Source organism: Saccopteryx leptura, chromosome 1 (assembly GCF_036850995.1).
Source record: "Saccopteryx leptura isolate mSacLep1 chromosome 1, mSacLep1_pri_phased_curated, whole genome shotgun sequence".
Classification (NCBI taxonomy): Eukaryota; Metazoa; Chordata; class Mammalia; order Chiroptera; family Emballonuridae; genus Saccopteryx; species Saccopteryx leptura.
In genome coordinates this window covers 354,627,275-354,640,578 of record NC_089503.1, presented here as the reverse complement: position 1 = coordinate 354,640,578, position 13,304 = coordinate 354,627,275, and the positions used below count along the sequence as shown (strand labels likewise).

The 13,304-nt window shown below is 37.7% G+C and overlaps 1 protein-coding gene across 1 annotated transcript in view; it reads left to right on the top strand.

The window, feature by feature from the left end:
• COL19A1 (collagen type XIX alpha 1 chain) overlaps positions 1-13,304 on the top strand; it is a 324,736-nt gene that overhangs the window by 147,978 nt on the left and 163,454 nt on the right. Inside the window, exons 12-13 of the mRNA XM_066359093.1 lie at positions 3,995-4,048; positions 5,640-5,675. Coding sequence (XP_066215190.1) covers positions 3,995-4,048; positions 5,640-5,675 — 90 coding nt within the window. The remainder of the gene's footprint in view (positions 1-3,994; positions 4,049-5,639; positions 5,676-13,304) is intronic.

Here is a 13,304-nt window from a genome sequence, read left to right as displayed (position 1 = left end):
CTTGACAAATGTAGTACTTCTCAATTGCATTTTATACTTATATGTGAGTTAAAGCACAGTTGTTACATATCCATCAAAGTGAGCACAAAACCGAACAGAACAAACCATTAATTATCCATTCAACTTGGACTTGAAAAGTAAAAGCAGCATTCATTTAAGTACCTAACATGTGCTAAGTGTTTTTACCAACATATGATTCTCAGAACAACCTTTCAAGATAACTATTATTTATACATATTTTATAGGGCAGCTTAATAACTTACTCAAGATTATGCATAAAATGTGACTCCCTTCCTGACTCTTCTGAATTCGACCTCCAGTAGACCTTAGGCATCTCTGGCAACTGTTCCCTTCAGTAATAGTAATAGTAATGGCAACTATTACTTCTGTAATCGCACTCATTATTTACAGTAACTTGTAATTGGATACATTATCCCCCTGCCCTTCTTCCTGACCATAGTGATTGAACTAGGGATAGTTAGCTGAATCAGTGGTCAGTAAGTACCTTCCAAGAAGTTGTAGTTAAGGTTAATTTGTCAGGCAGAAATACTGAAAAAAAAATTAATGTATCATTTTATGCCTAAAAATATCTTTGTAACATGTCACATCTGTGATGATTATGAATCCTAGTAATAACTGGAATACCAACCTACCCAAAACTCAGTGTAATCCCATGCCCCACCCAGAGTTAACCATTTTCCTGAATCTTGCATTTAATGTGTCCTATTTTTAAAAATAATGTTTTCATATTCCTATGTAGTTTAGTGTTGCATGTTTATAAATATTTAATAGTATTTGTTGAATGAATGGATGCCTGATATCTTTCTCAGCCATCTCTTTCTTCATGGATAATGTTTACACCAATAAAAAAAAAAGCCTCTTTTTAATACATTTCTCAGCTCAGTAAATGCACAATCTCCTAGCCAGTTACTTAAGCCAAGTGCAAATCAGCCTCGACGCCTCCTTTGCCCTGCGCCCACTTCCAGCACACAGTGCGTATATGCAAGTCCTGCCTTCCAGCATGTGCCAGTTCTGACCCCTTCTCTCCATCTGCACCATCCCCACCCTGTCTCAGTCCTCCTGTTCTCTTGCCTGGAAGGCTGTGAGAGCCCCTTTTCTGTTTCCACTCTTGCTGCCTTCAATCTTTCTTCTTTCTGTAGCCAAGTGATTTATTTTTGAAACACAATCGTATCATGTAATTTCCGTGCTTAAAACAATAAGTGGCTTCCAGTTGTACTTAGAGCAAAACCGATCCTTATCATGGCCTGCAGTTCTCCATGTGCCATGACCGTGGCTGACCTTGACGTCATCTCCCCTCCTTAGCTGCTTGCTGGACACTTCTTTTACCCTGGGGGCGTTTTTGCTGGCTACTCCCTCTACCCCAGTGGTTTTCCCCAGGATCATTGTATGGCTAGGTCTTTTGAAACAAAGAATGTCCACTTCACGCAGAGGCTGTTTCTGACTACCCCAGCTGCAGAAGCAGTTCTCTCTTCCTTCACATTGGTCACATTCAGTCTGGTGACCTGTTTATTGCCAGTCACCCTTTTCTTATATCATGAGTTCCATAAAGGCACGACCTTGATTCTGTTAAAGAAAAGAAATATTAAAATGGTAAGGAAGACGTTTTATTCAAGACTGTTGCAGTAGGGGTATTGCAATAGGGAAGAGAGTGAGTTCAGCCCTGGATACAACCAGAACAAGTGGGATTTATACCCAGCCCACAGAGTGATTGCGTCAGTGAACGGAAAATTACAAAGAGCAGACATCAAGGGTTACTGATGATTCACCAGGATACTTGCTAAAGGCAGGCCAAAGGTGTCAAATGTGGGGGATGAGGAGCCTGAGCAGATATCAAGGGTGGAGGACCAGATGGGGACCAAGGCTGAGGCCTCGTCCGTGGAGAGCTCAGGGAAACTGGACTAATGTTTGGTCAAGGAGAGTCTCTGTGAATTTCTTGTTCTGTTTTTATATCACTATATACCATTATCTAATAGTAATACATTATTATGTTGTATATTATACGATGTATATATATACTATTATTTTAATATATAATATTATAAACTCAAGACACATGTAAATATAAACATTTCTAGTAGTCACATTAAGAAAAGTAGAAATAAAAAGGTGAAAGTAATTGTAATAACATATTTAATCCCACATCCAAATGTATTGTCTAATCAGCATAAAAATATTAAGTAATTTACATTCTTTTTTTCTGTACCTAATATTAAAAATCCAGTAGTATTTTCCACGTACAGCAAATTCCAATTCAGACTAGTCACATTTCAAGGACTCAAAAGCTCCGTCCCTGTGGCCCATGACTACTGTATTGGGCAGTGCGAGTCTGAAGGCTAGGCGAGTGACTGCACACAAGTATACACTAAATGTTTACTGACTGAATGGATGAATGAATGAATGAGTTTAGAATAAAATCTAAGTCTAGTTCACAGGACTAGCAGTTTTTTTCCTGCAAGTGTTCAGAATATGTAGGTGCTAAGTTTGATACCAGAGGCATATGTAAATAAAGTATGTGTTACTTGATTTGGGATGAAATGGGTAATTCAGATAACAAGAGAATATCACACCTCAAATATGATTTTAATTTTTCACACATCCTTTTTCTATAAATACTCCAAGGTAATGATGGGAGAAACACAGTTATAAATGGCATCCACAGAGGTGTTTATGCAACTACAAAGGTTTTTTGGCAATCAGATGCTGTTTTCATCCATTAATTTTTTTTTTTAAGTGTAAGACTGCAGTTTTCACTTACTGTCTGCGAAAAAGACTTTAAGTATCCAGTTTTCTTTTGTTCCTTTCAATTTATCATTGGCTTCTCTATGGAGTAAGCATACGGGTGATGGCATTTGGCGTTTATTTACCGCAAAATGTCAGAGCAATTATAGCTGGATCCTTCAGGTCAAAATACAATAGAATACACTTAAGTTTACTGTGCATTGTGTGGCTTCTCAATATTTCTTTTCTCATATTGTCCTTCCCTCATTCAAGGTGTTAAATTAAATACAAGGAAAGATGGTTTTCCTGTTTATCACACAGTCAGGGTGTCCAACTCCGTTTACACTGTGATTGTATTTGGCTGTAGATCTGACCCCCTTTCGTAAAATCTGCTAGGGTATTCTTACTTTTTTTTTCAAGCGAGAGAAAAAAAGGGGAGGGGGGAGAGACTGATTTATTTTTCCACTTATTTATGTATTCATCAGTTACTTCTTGTATGTGCCCTGACCAGGGATCAAACCCTCAACCTTGGCAAATAGGTAGAATACTCTAACCAACTGAGCTAATAGGCCAGGGCAGAAGCTATCATTTTTGAGTCAGATAAACTAAATACCCACAAAAACACCCCAAGAGTCTGGAATATTCATGAATATATTTATCTGATATGCCATGTCTTATATAATTTTATTTGATAACTTTATAAGTATGTTTAGAGAATGAAAACATACTTTAAAATAAGAAAGAGATTACATTTCAGCTCCAGTTTTGTGAGTGATAGGAAAAGAATGTATCTTTTATTCACTCCCCACAATTAAATTTCTTGAAAGGGACATAGTGTTTTTTATTTAAATCTTAAATTCTGGGGACAAGCTTTATAAAGGCCAAAATCAGTGCTAAATCAGAGGTATTTACAACATCTACAAATTTAATCCAAAGTGGATACTTAAAAGCTCATATAGATCAAAATGATGTTCTCCCAGATGGTGAATTAATGTAATTTTAGCAGGAAGCCGAGTTGCGGAAATATGAAGTATTGAGGACTCACACTGATTTAATGTATCTGTACCCACCACCATGCAGATGTTGCTCATCATTTTACTGTCAGTTGTCTCTCTTTCTCTCTGGACTACACACTGAAGAATGGGGTTTGGGACTTCAGTAAATTATGATTTGTTTTATTACTAATGACTTCTTTGAAACTGAAGCTTTTTGTGCACTGTGTAGAGAAATCACATTGGTTTTCTATTTCGTACAGGGTTTGAAAGGTGACTTGGGTCCTCGTGGTCCACCCGGCCCCAAAGGAGAAAAGGTATCATATTCACCAAGAAGAATGACCTTTTCTTAAGAAATTCTGAGTACCTATGCAGTAATTTTTCATTGATATTGTTTAACTGCCAAAATTAATTTTGTTAAAATTAACAAAAGGCTGTTATAATAAAAGCATCTGAACTAGAAAAGCCTTTTTGGTTTTTTTTAATTAGTTTGATGAGACTAAATGCACAATTTCTAGTCAACATTAATTTGTTTATAAGATTTCCCCTTTCTCTCCTTTGCTTAACAGCATTAAGGTATTCCATCACCAAATTAGCAACCGTGTCCTATATCAGGGAACTTTGCCAGTAGCACTGAGCTGCTACTGTAATGGTGAAGCAGGTGGCCTTTGGGAGAAAGGAGACTAATTTTGTTTCCCAGTCTTAATCTAAATGCTCCATTTCCTGCCACCTTTTCTTGAATGCCATTTTATAATGGCATATTGGCAGTTGACCTTGAAAAGAGAATGAAGAAATACTAAAGCAAGAGACATTTGCACAATGTCATCGGATGATCCCAGTTTGATGAGAAGTGTGTGCATGGGTGTTTTGCACTATATTTTGTTCTCCACGATCAGTGCATTTAGAAATCCCTGACTGTCTTTAATATTTACCTCTGCATGAATGCCGGTCTTATAAATCAGACCTCAGTGAGTGGTTTAAACTTCATCAATGTTTCCTAACAATGTTTGATTCCCCAAATTATGTGTCATCCCCATAATGATTGCAGAATGCTAAGTCTTCACCTTTGAGGCAACTATATTAGATGAGAAAAGAGAAAGTCCTAGAGATAGCCCCGACATGAGAATGCAAGGTCCCACTGCCCCATGCTGCACAGCATCATCATGTCTACTTAAACAAGGAGCAGAGCAGTGATGCTTGGTCTTAATGACGAAGAGTTCTTACGAATTAAATAAGCATGCTGATAAAATAAAGCATATAGGTGACATATTTAAAATCAGAAAATAGTGAACTTTTAGATGAATGATTGTTTTTAAAGATTTTGAATAGTTTTCAAAACATCCACCTGGTAATCTGTATTCACAAATGTCAGCAAAGAAATATTAGTATTTTAAAATGCATACATCTAGGCAAAGCCTCTTACAATTGATGGCAAGTACAATGCCAATTCAGCAGAGCATTAGAAGAGGCAGTGGGACCACTTCTTGCAGCTGGGAGGCATGAAGTGGGGACATCCACTTATTATTTCTGCTGATCCTCAAACTGACTTTGTCAGAAAAATCATCTCTCACTGTGACACTTCCCAGCTGTGCCATTGGCAAGTAGTCATCTTTGAAGAGATATTCTTTCTTATTTTGAATTAGTAGACAAAAGAATAGAAATTAAATTATTTTCACTTTTTATAAAAAGTTTTACAAAAATGCATGGGGGTGCCCAGGTGATAGTTATATCATAAGAGCTAAAAGCACATGATCTATTTTTTATTGTGCAGAGACTTTTATCAAGATAAACTTCTGTTTTTATTTCAAGATTTATCTATATATTGCTGCTATCCATTCAGAAAATTTATAAATATCATGTGTAAAAAAAGACTATTGCTAATTGCAACTTTTCATTCATCTATTTTAGGGAAATATAGGACCTCCAGGGCCTCCAGCCTTAACTGTAAGTATTCTTGAAATAAAAATTCAAAATTGAAATACATTATTCTATTTATTATTTATACTACATCATGACTAAACCAGAATTTGAGCCAAAGGGTGTTTTGAGAATTGATAGTGACCTCAGGGTGCAGCTAATCAAACGTCCAAATGTTAAAGATGGGGCATCTACTCCCAATGGTGAAGTACTTAACCTGAGGTTATAGATAGTTACTAGAAAGTCTGGAAGCAGCAACTGTCCTGATCAACTCTCTCTTCCTTCTACATGGTTTATAATCTTGAGTCTTCAATGTTTGATTATATGTAACATGACACTTAAAGTTAATGGAAGCAGAGACAGTTCTACTTACTCTAAAAACAAGAAAAGAATGAAATAAACCATTATCACTCAATGGTAAAAACAGCTACCTACTTAAGTGGATTCATATTCCTTCAAACCTGTCTAGGACTGTTGTATTTTCTATATGATTTACTTCTAAGATTTGCAAATGATAAAATGGTAGCATTTCAGTAACAGATTTATGAGAAAAGTTTATAATGTACACATAATGGGATTATTCTCCTTTAAATGGTTCATCATTTATTAAGCATTTAATCATAAATGTGTAATGCTTTTAAATTTAGATACAATTTACTGTTATAGATTTTGTTCATAGGCCATTAAGAAGTCTCATTTAACTTAAAGATTTGGTTTAAGAATGACTCTACGCCTAATGGAAAAGAAGAAAAATTTAAAAATAAGATCATTTGTATCCTGAGGTCTCTCAAATTTAATGTTGGTATTACCTAATGACATAAATTAAGAATTTAAATCATCAGTTATCAAAGACCTGTCCTGATTATAGAAGGTCATGTATAAAGAAGTCTTCTAGCATCGGGACAGAGCCCTTCCCAACAGGGCAGCACAAGAATCTCAAGGGCTACATGGCTTTGATAGCAGTTACATGTAACTTTATACTTGAAAATATCATTCTGAACTATAATACCTTAGTAGTGTCTTACACAGATATTACACAAATAATCTTTGCAATGCTTACTTAAAGGACAAATATTTATTTATAAATGGGAAATTTAAAGAACCAAACAGATGACTTAATAATAACCAAATTCAATTTGCAGTAGAATTCTGTGCTTGAAGTTTTTGTTTTCAAAATGGAAATAAAAGTTCTTTATGTAGAGTAGGTCTTAACTGCATATTACTCAACTTTTATCCTATATGGAGTTTATTTAAAAATTATTTGGCAGTGACTTAGGGTTAAGTTGCTCATTTTTACTTAAGCTACATGCTTATTTTTTTTTCAAATAAATTATATGCTCAACCACTTCATTGAGCTACCTGATTTCCTAGTTGCTTTCAACTTGTATTTGAAGATCAAAATGCATTTTATGTGTATCTTTTTTACATGATGTGCAATTTTGGCCCTGCACCCATAAAATTATATTAGACTGTATCCGTTCCAAGGATTTTTAATGACAGCGGATGTCTTCCTGCCAGGTAGCACCCTATAGATGTCTCTGCTCTGTTCCCCTGGCAGATACTGACGGAGGACAAGCTAATTTTTATACCTATCTAAAGATATGTCAAGGCAAAAAGACAATGAAATGTTTCGTTTCATAATGTAAAATAGTAATGCTGTTTGGGAATAATTCTCTATATACTTGTCATTGATGTAAGTCAGGGGTCCCCAAACTTTTTACACAGGGGGCCAGTTCACTGTCCCTCAGACCATTGGAGGGCCGGACTATAAAAAAAACTATGAACAAATTCCTATACACACTGCACATATCTTATTTTAAAGTAAAAAAACAAAACGGGAACAAATACAATATTTAAAATAAAGAACAAGTAAATTTAAATCAACAAACTGACCAATATTTTAATGGGAACTATGCTCCTCTCACTGACCACCAATGAAAGAGGTGCTCCTTCCAGAAGTGCGGCGGGGGCCAGATAAATGGCCTAAGGGGGCCGCATGTGGCCCGCGGGCCGTAGTTTGGGGACCCCTGATGTAAGTAATCAACTGTTAACTATGAAATAGGGATGACCTTAAATAAATACCAAATTACCATGCACTAAATATTTAATTGATCTTATAATATAGATTGATACATTTTAATGAAGTGATTGATAACAGTCTTCGAGGAAGCCAAAATGACTGACTCCACTTACTTGAATTAAAGGAAGCACGGGTAGGTAGGAGTTGATAAACTTAGAGTACATTCACAGTGTTTTTCAAAGCCAGCTGCACACTAAACTCCATTGGAGAGCTTTAAAACATACCAGTGTGTGCCTCTACCCCCAGAAATGTTAATTCAATAGATGTGATGTGGAACTGGTATATTTAAAAAGCTCTCTAGGTAGCTCTAAATATGCAGTTGGAGTTGATAGTCACTGTTTATGGGCACTGACATGGAGCAAGCTTTCTTTGTACTTGGAAAATTCCTTTAGAGTTTTGAAGAAGTCTGGTTTTCATCTCAAATTCAACTTAATGTATGGTAATGAAGAAAGATTGCTTTCCCTTAGGGAAACATAGAAGTAAAACTAAATTAAGATTGAAGCCTGCTTGGTTCAGTGGAGGAGATTGGGGCTAGGAAGGCACCTTTAATTATAGCCTTCATCTAGCCATTCAAGGACTCCTGTGGGCTCAGGTACCTTAATGCATCTCCAAGTTTAATGTGCACAGGAACTTTCAGGGGTCTTGTTCAAATGCATATTCAATTCCGTAAGTCTGAGGTGGAGGCCTGAGATTCTACATTTATAACTAGAGACTGCAGGTGCCTCTGGTCCTCAGACCACACGTTGAGTCACTAGGACTTCAGACCCAGTCCTGAGCTGTGCTGCAGACTCTGTCCCACTCTGTGGATCAGTCCTTCTCCACTTACAGCACACCTCAGAGTTACCCAAAGGGCTTTAATACTCCAATTTCCAGGTTTCACCCTATGCCAAAAAAGTCAGATTTTCTGGTCATTTTAAATTATTCCTGGCCCTGGCCAGTTTGCTCAGTGGTAGAGCATCAACCTGGCATGTGAATGTCCTAGGTTCTACTCCTGGTCAGGGCACACAGGAGAAGTTTCCATCTGCTTCTTCACCTTTCCCCTCTCCCTTCTCTCTTTCTATCTATCTTTTCTCCTCCTGCAGCCATGGCTCAGTTGGAGCAAGTTGGCCTTGGGTACTGAGGATGGCTCCATGACTTTGCCTCAGGTGCTAAAATAGCTTGGTTTCTGAGCAACAGAGCAATGCCCCAGATGGGCAGAACATTGCCTGGTAGGGGGCTTGCTGGATGATCCCAATCATGGCACATACGAGAGTCTGTCTCTCTCCCTCCCTGTTTCTCACTTATGGAAAAAAATTGTTCCCAAACACATCCAATGTTCAGCCAAATGGGAACTGATACCCTGAAAGCTGGTTGAATACTGTTCTCCACAGCTTCCTCTTTTAGAGTTTGAGCGAACATTACCTCAGTATTTGCATCAAAAATACCCAACTCATTACTTTTGGAAGCACTTCCAGGAAATGCAGCCTCTCTGTTAGTACCTGTGATTTGGTTCCTGATTACTTGATTATAGAAAATGACCTTCCATCTCCATCCACATTTACGACCCCCCAGCAAGTCCATCGATAGTCCTGCCTTGAGCAGGACACACAGTACTGGCAAGCCCAGCACATAAAGTTCCAGAGACTAAGTATACAGACCCGAACTGCCCTGAATAAATAAGGTGGGGAAAGTTGAACACTTGTTTATCACTGGCATTTTTATTTTCCTGTGGATAACCGTGCTTTTGCTATTATTTAAAATTTTTTAAATTATGTAGAACCATTTCATTTCAAAAATCCAATATATAAACCTACTCATCTATTTTAATTAAATATTTCTGTTTCGATTTATACTTTTTTTTTTTTTCTGAAGTTGGAAACGGGGAGGCAGTCAGATAGACTTCTGCATGCGCCCGACGGGGATCCACCGGGCATGCCCACCAGGGGGCAATGCTCTGCCCATCTGGGGCATCGCTCTGTTGTGACCAGAGCCATTCTAGCGCCTGAGGCAGAGGCCATAGAGCCATCCTCAGCGCCTGGGCCAGCTTTGCTCCAATGGAGCCTTGGCTGCAGGAGGGGAAGAGAGAGACAGAGAGGAAGGAGAGGGGGAGGGGTGGAGAAGCAGATGGGCACTTCTCCTGTGTGCCCTGGCCGGGAATCGAACCCGGGACTTCCGCATGCCAGGCCGATGCTTTACCACTGAGCCAACCCGCCAGGGCCTATACTTTTTCTTATAACTGGTTGTATATACTTGAGTCTCAGTGAAGGAAATGGGATAAAGGAGTTAGAGAGGCCAAGTATAAAAGGAATAAAGAGAGGCAAAGGTGAGAAAATGGTATGAAACAAAAACCAGAGGCCCATAAACAGTTTCATTCATTGAATTCACAGCAGCTCTTACTCCTTACTCCACCTTTCCCTCTCCCACCACCTTGAAGTGTTCCTACTGCTAGTGACTAGCACCAGATTACTTCCCTCTCCAATACACAACACACCTCTTCTCTTACTGAGAGAACCAACCAAAAGGTGCTGTAGTTCGCAAATGCAGTGTGCATTAAACGCCCTTATTATTTGAAGCAATGAGATCCCATTGAAAAATCCACAATGGCATCCATTTGATAGCATCTGAATCATTCTATAGATTCATATTCATAGATAATATGGAAAGAACCCCAATGTGGCTGCTTCAAAAACCAGCTAAAAAGAAGGAGGAGGAGGAAGAGAAGGGATGAGGGAGGGAGGAAAGGAGGGAGGAAAGGAGGGAGGAAGGAAGTAAAGAAGGGAGGAAGCAGAAGAGGGAGACAATCACTTCATTATCTAGCTTAGAAACAGGAAGACAGCCATGAGATTAAGGTAAAAAGCTAAGTATCTCTTGCTAGGCATATTTTCAATAAACACAGCTGGTTGAAAATAAAAAAGTTAATCAAATCACTTTGATGTATTTGCAGCCTTTTTTGAATAACAAATTCACTAATTAGTTTAGTTCTAAATTATCTATTGTTTAAACATAATAAGCTGTTATAATAGCTTATTAATGTTCAAAAGATAAATATGAGTTTTTAAAAACTGATTTAACTAATCTTTTTTCTTTATCCTTTTTTGTATATCAAACTGATAAGTATTTTAAAAACAACATATCTTGTTATATCCTAAGTAATAATAACAATAATAAATGGCAAAAATTTATTGAATGTTGCCTAAACCATTCCTAAAACAACCTTGTGAGATAGAACATGATTATTACCACATAACAGGTAAGGGAGCTGAGAACTAGAAAATCTGCATAACTTGCCCAAGGTACCAGAGATGATAAATGACACAGCTAATATCCAGATACCTGTTTGACTATAAAACCTATGCTTTTTTTTTTGAGATATGCATATAATTTTATTTAAAGATGTATTCTCTTCCAATTTTATTTTTTCAGCTTTATTGAGATATAACTGACATATAACACTGTATCACAGTTTAGGTTTACAGTAGTGAACTGATACATGTATAGATTGCTAAATGATGACCACAATAATGTTACTTAACAGCTATGGGCAGCAGCTGGAAGAGCAGCCAGGGCTCTCTGAGGGAAGCAAGGAACGTAGATCCTACTAACCATTGTGCAGATTCCATCTGGAAAGCCACCCAGGAGCCACTGGGGATGTCTCACCTGCTGATCCTCCCCTCGCTGGTCCACTGGCTCCCTCAAAACTATCCATGCTTCATGGAAACACCCCCCTCTTTACCCCATGGATGACTCCCAGTATGCCACAGGACAGCAATAGAGGAGCTTTGCAGAAAAACAATCCTGAAATTTATATGGAACCACAAAAGACTCTGAATAGCCAAAGCAATCCAGAGAAAGAAGAACAAAGCTGGAAGCATCATACTTTCCAATTCCTATATTACAAAGTTATATTACTCCAAACAATATAATACTGTCATAAAAATATACACATAGACCATTTGAATGGAATTAGGAGACCAGAAATAAACCCATGCAAATATACCATATTTTTTGCACCATAAGATGGAGTTGACCATAAGACACACCTAGGGTTTTAAGGAGGAAAATTAAAAAAAAAAATTTCTGAACCAAATGGTGTGTTAAAATATTTAATAAAATATCATATTTTTCACTCCATAAGATGCACGGGCATTTTCCCCTCCACTTTTGGAGGGAAAAGTGCGTCTTATGGCGCAAAAAATACAGTAGTCAACTAATATTTGACAAGGGAGCCCACAATACTCAATAGACAAAAGACAGTCTCTTCACTGAATGGTTTTGGGAAAACTGGATAATCACATGCAAAAAACCGAGTTGGACCCCTCTCTTACACCACTCACAAAAATTAACTCAAAATAGATTAAAGAATTAAATAGAAGAAAACTCTTAAAAGAAAATAGAGGGAAATCTACTTGATGTTGGTCTTGGCAATGATTTTTTTTGGCTATAAGAACATAAATACAAGTAACAAAAGCAAAATAAGTAGGACTATGTCAAACTCAAAAACTTCTGCACAACAAAAGAAAAAAACAAAATGAAAAGGCAACCTTTGAAATGGGAGAAAATATTTGCAAACCATATGTCTGATAAAGGGTTAATATCCAAAATATCTAAGAAACTCATATAACTCAATAGCAGAAACTACAGATAATTGTGTAGACAGATATACAAACTGCCAACAGGTAAATATAAAGTGTTCAACATCACTGCTCATCAGGAAAATGCAAAACAAAACCATAATGAGATATCACCTCACACCTGTTGGAATGGCTATTATCAAAAAGACAAGAGAAAACGTGTTGATGAGGCTGTGGAAGAAAACATGTACACTATTAGTGGGATAGTAAAGTGGTGCAGCCACTAGAAAAACAGTGTGGAGGTTACTCAAAAGATTAAAAATAGAACTACCATAGGATCTAGCAAGCCCAATTCTGATTAGATATCTGAAAGAACTGCTATCAGTATCTCCAAGGGATAATCTGCATTCCCAAATCCATTCTAACGTTACTCACAATAGCCAGGACATTGAAACAACCTAAGTGTCCATCGACAGAGAAATGAATAAAGAATCTGTCATACAGATTGTTGGGCAAATAAGTTTGTAAAATGTGATTTTTATGTTTGCTCACTTTTATTGTTAAAAATGGCCACTGCCCACGTGAATGGTGCTGCCAGGTGAAACTGCTAATTATAAACTTTCCTGGTTGGGAAGGGCCATTGTTATGCTAATGTTGCTGGAGGAGCGGTTTTCCCCACCAAGAAAGGTTTATGCAGGGAGGTGAAAGAAGAAAGAAGCCAAGATGGAAGGGAAAGAGAGAGAGGCCAGTGTTGCAGAGTAAGAAGCCATGTTGGCAGATGGGGAACCAGAGGTCCCTGAGGCTGGTGGGGCCTTTTATATTTTTATTTTTTTAAAACAATTTTTTTTATTCATTTTTAGAGAGGAGAGAGACAGAGAGGGAGAGACAGAGAGAGAGAAGGGGGAGGAGCTGGAAGTATCAACTCCCATATGTGCCTTGACCAGGCAAGCCCAGGGTTTCGAACCGGCAACCTCAGCATTTCCAGGTCGAGGCTTTATCCACTGCGCCACCACAGGTCAGGCAAGG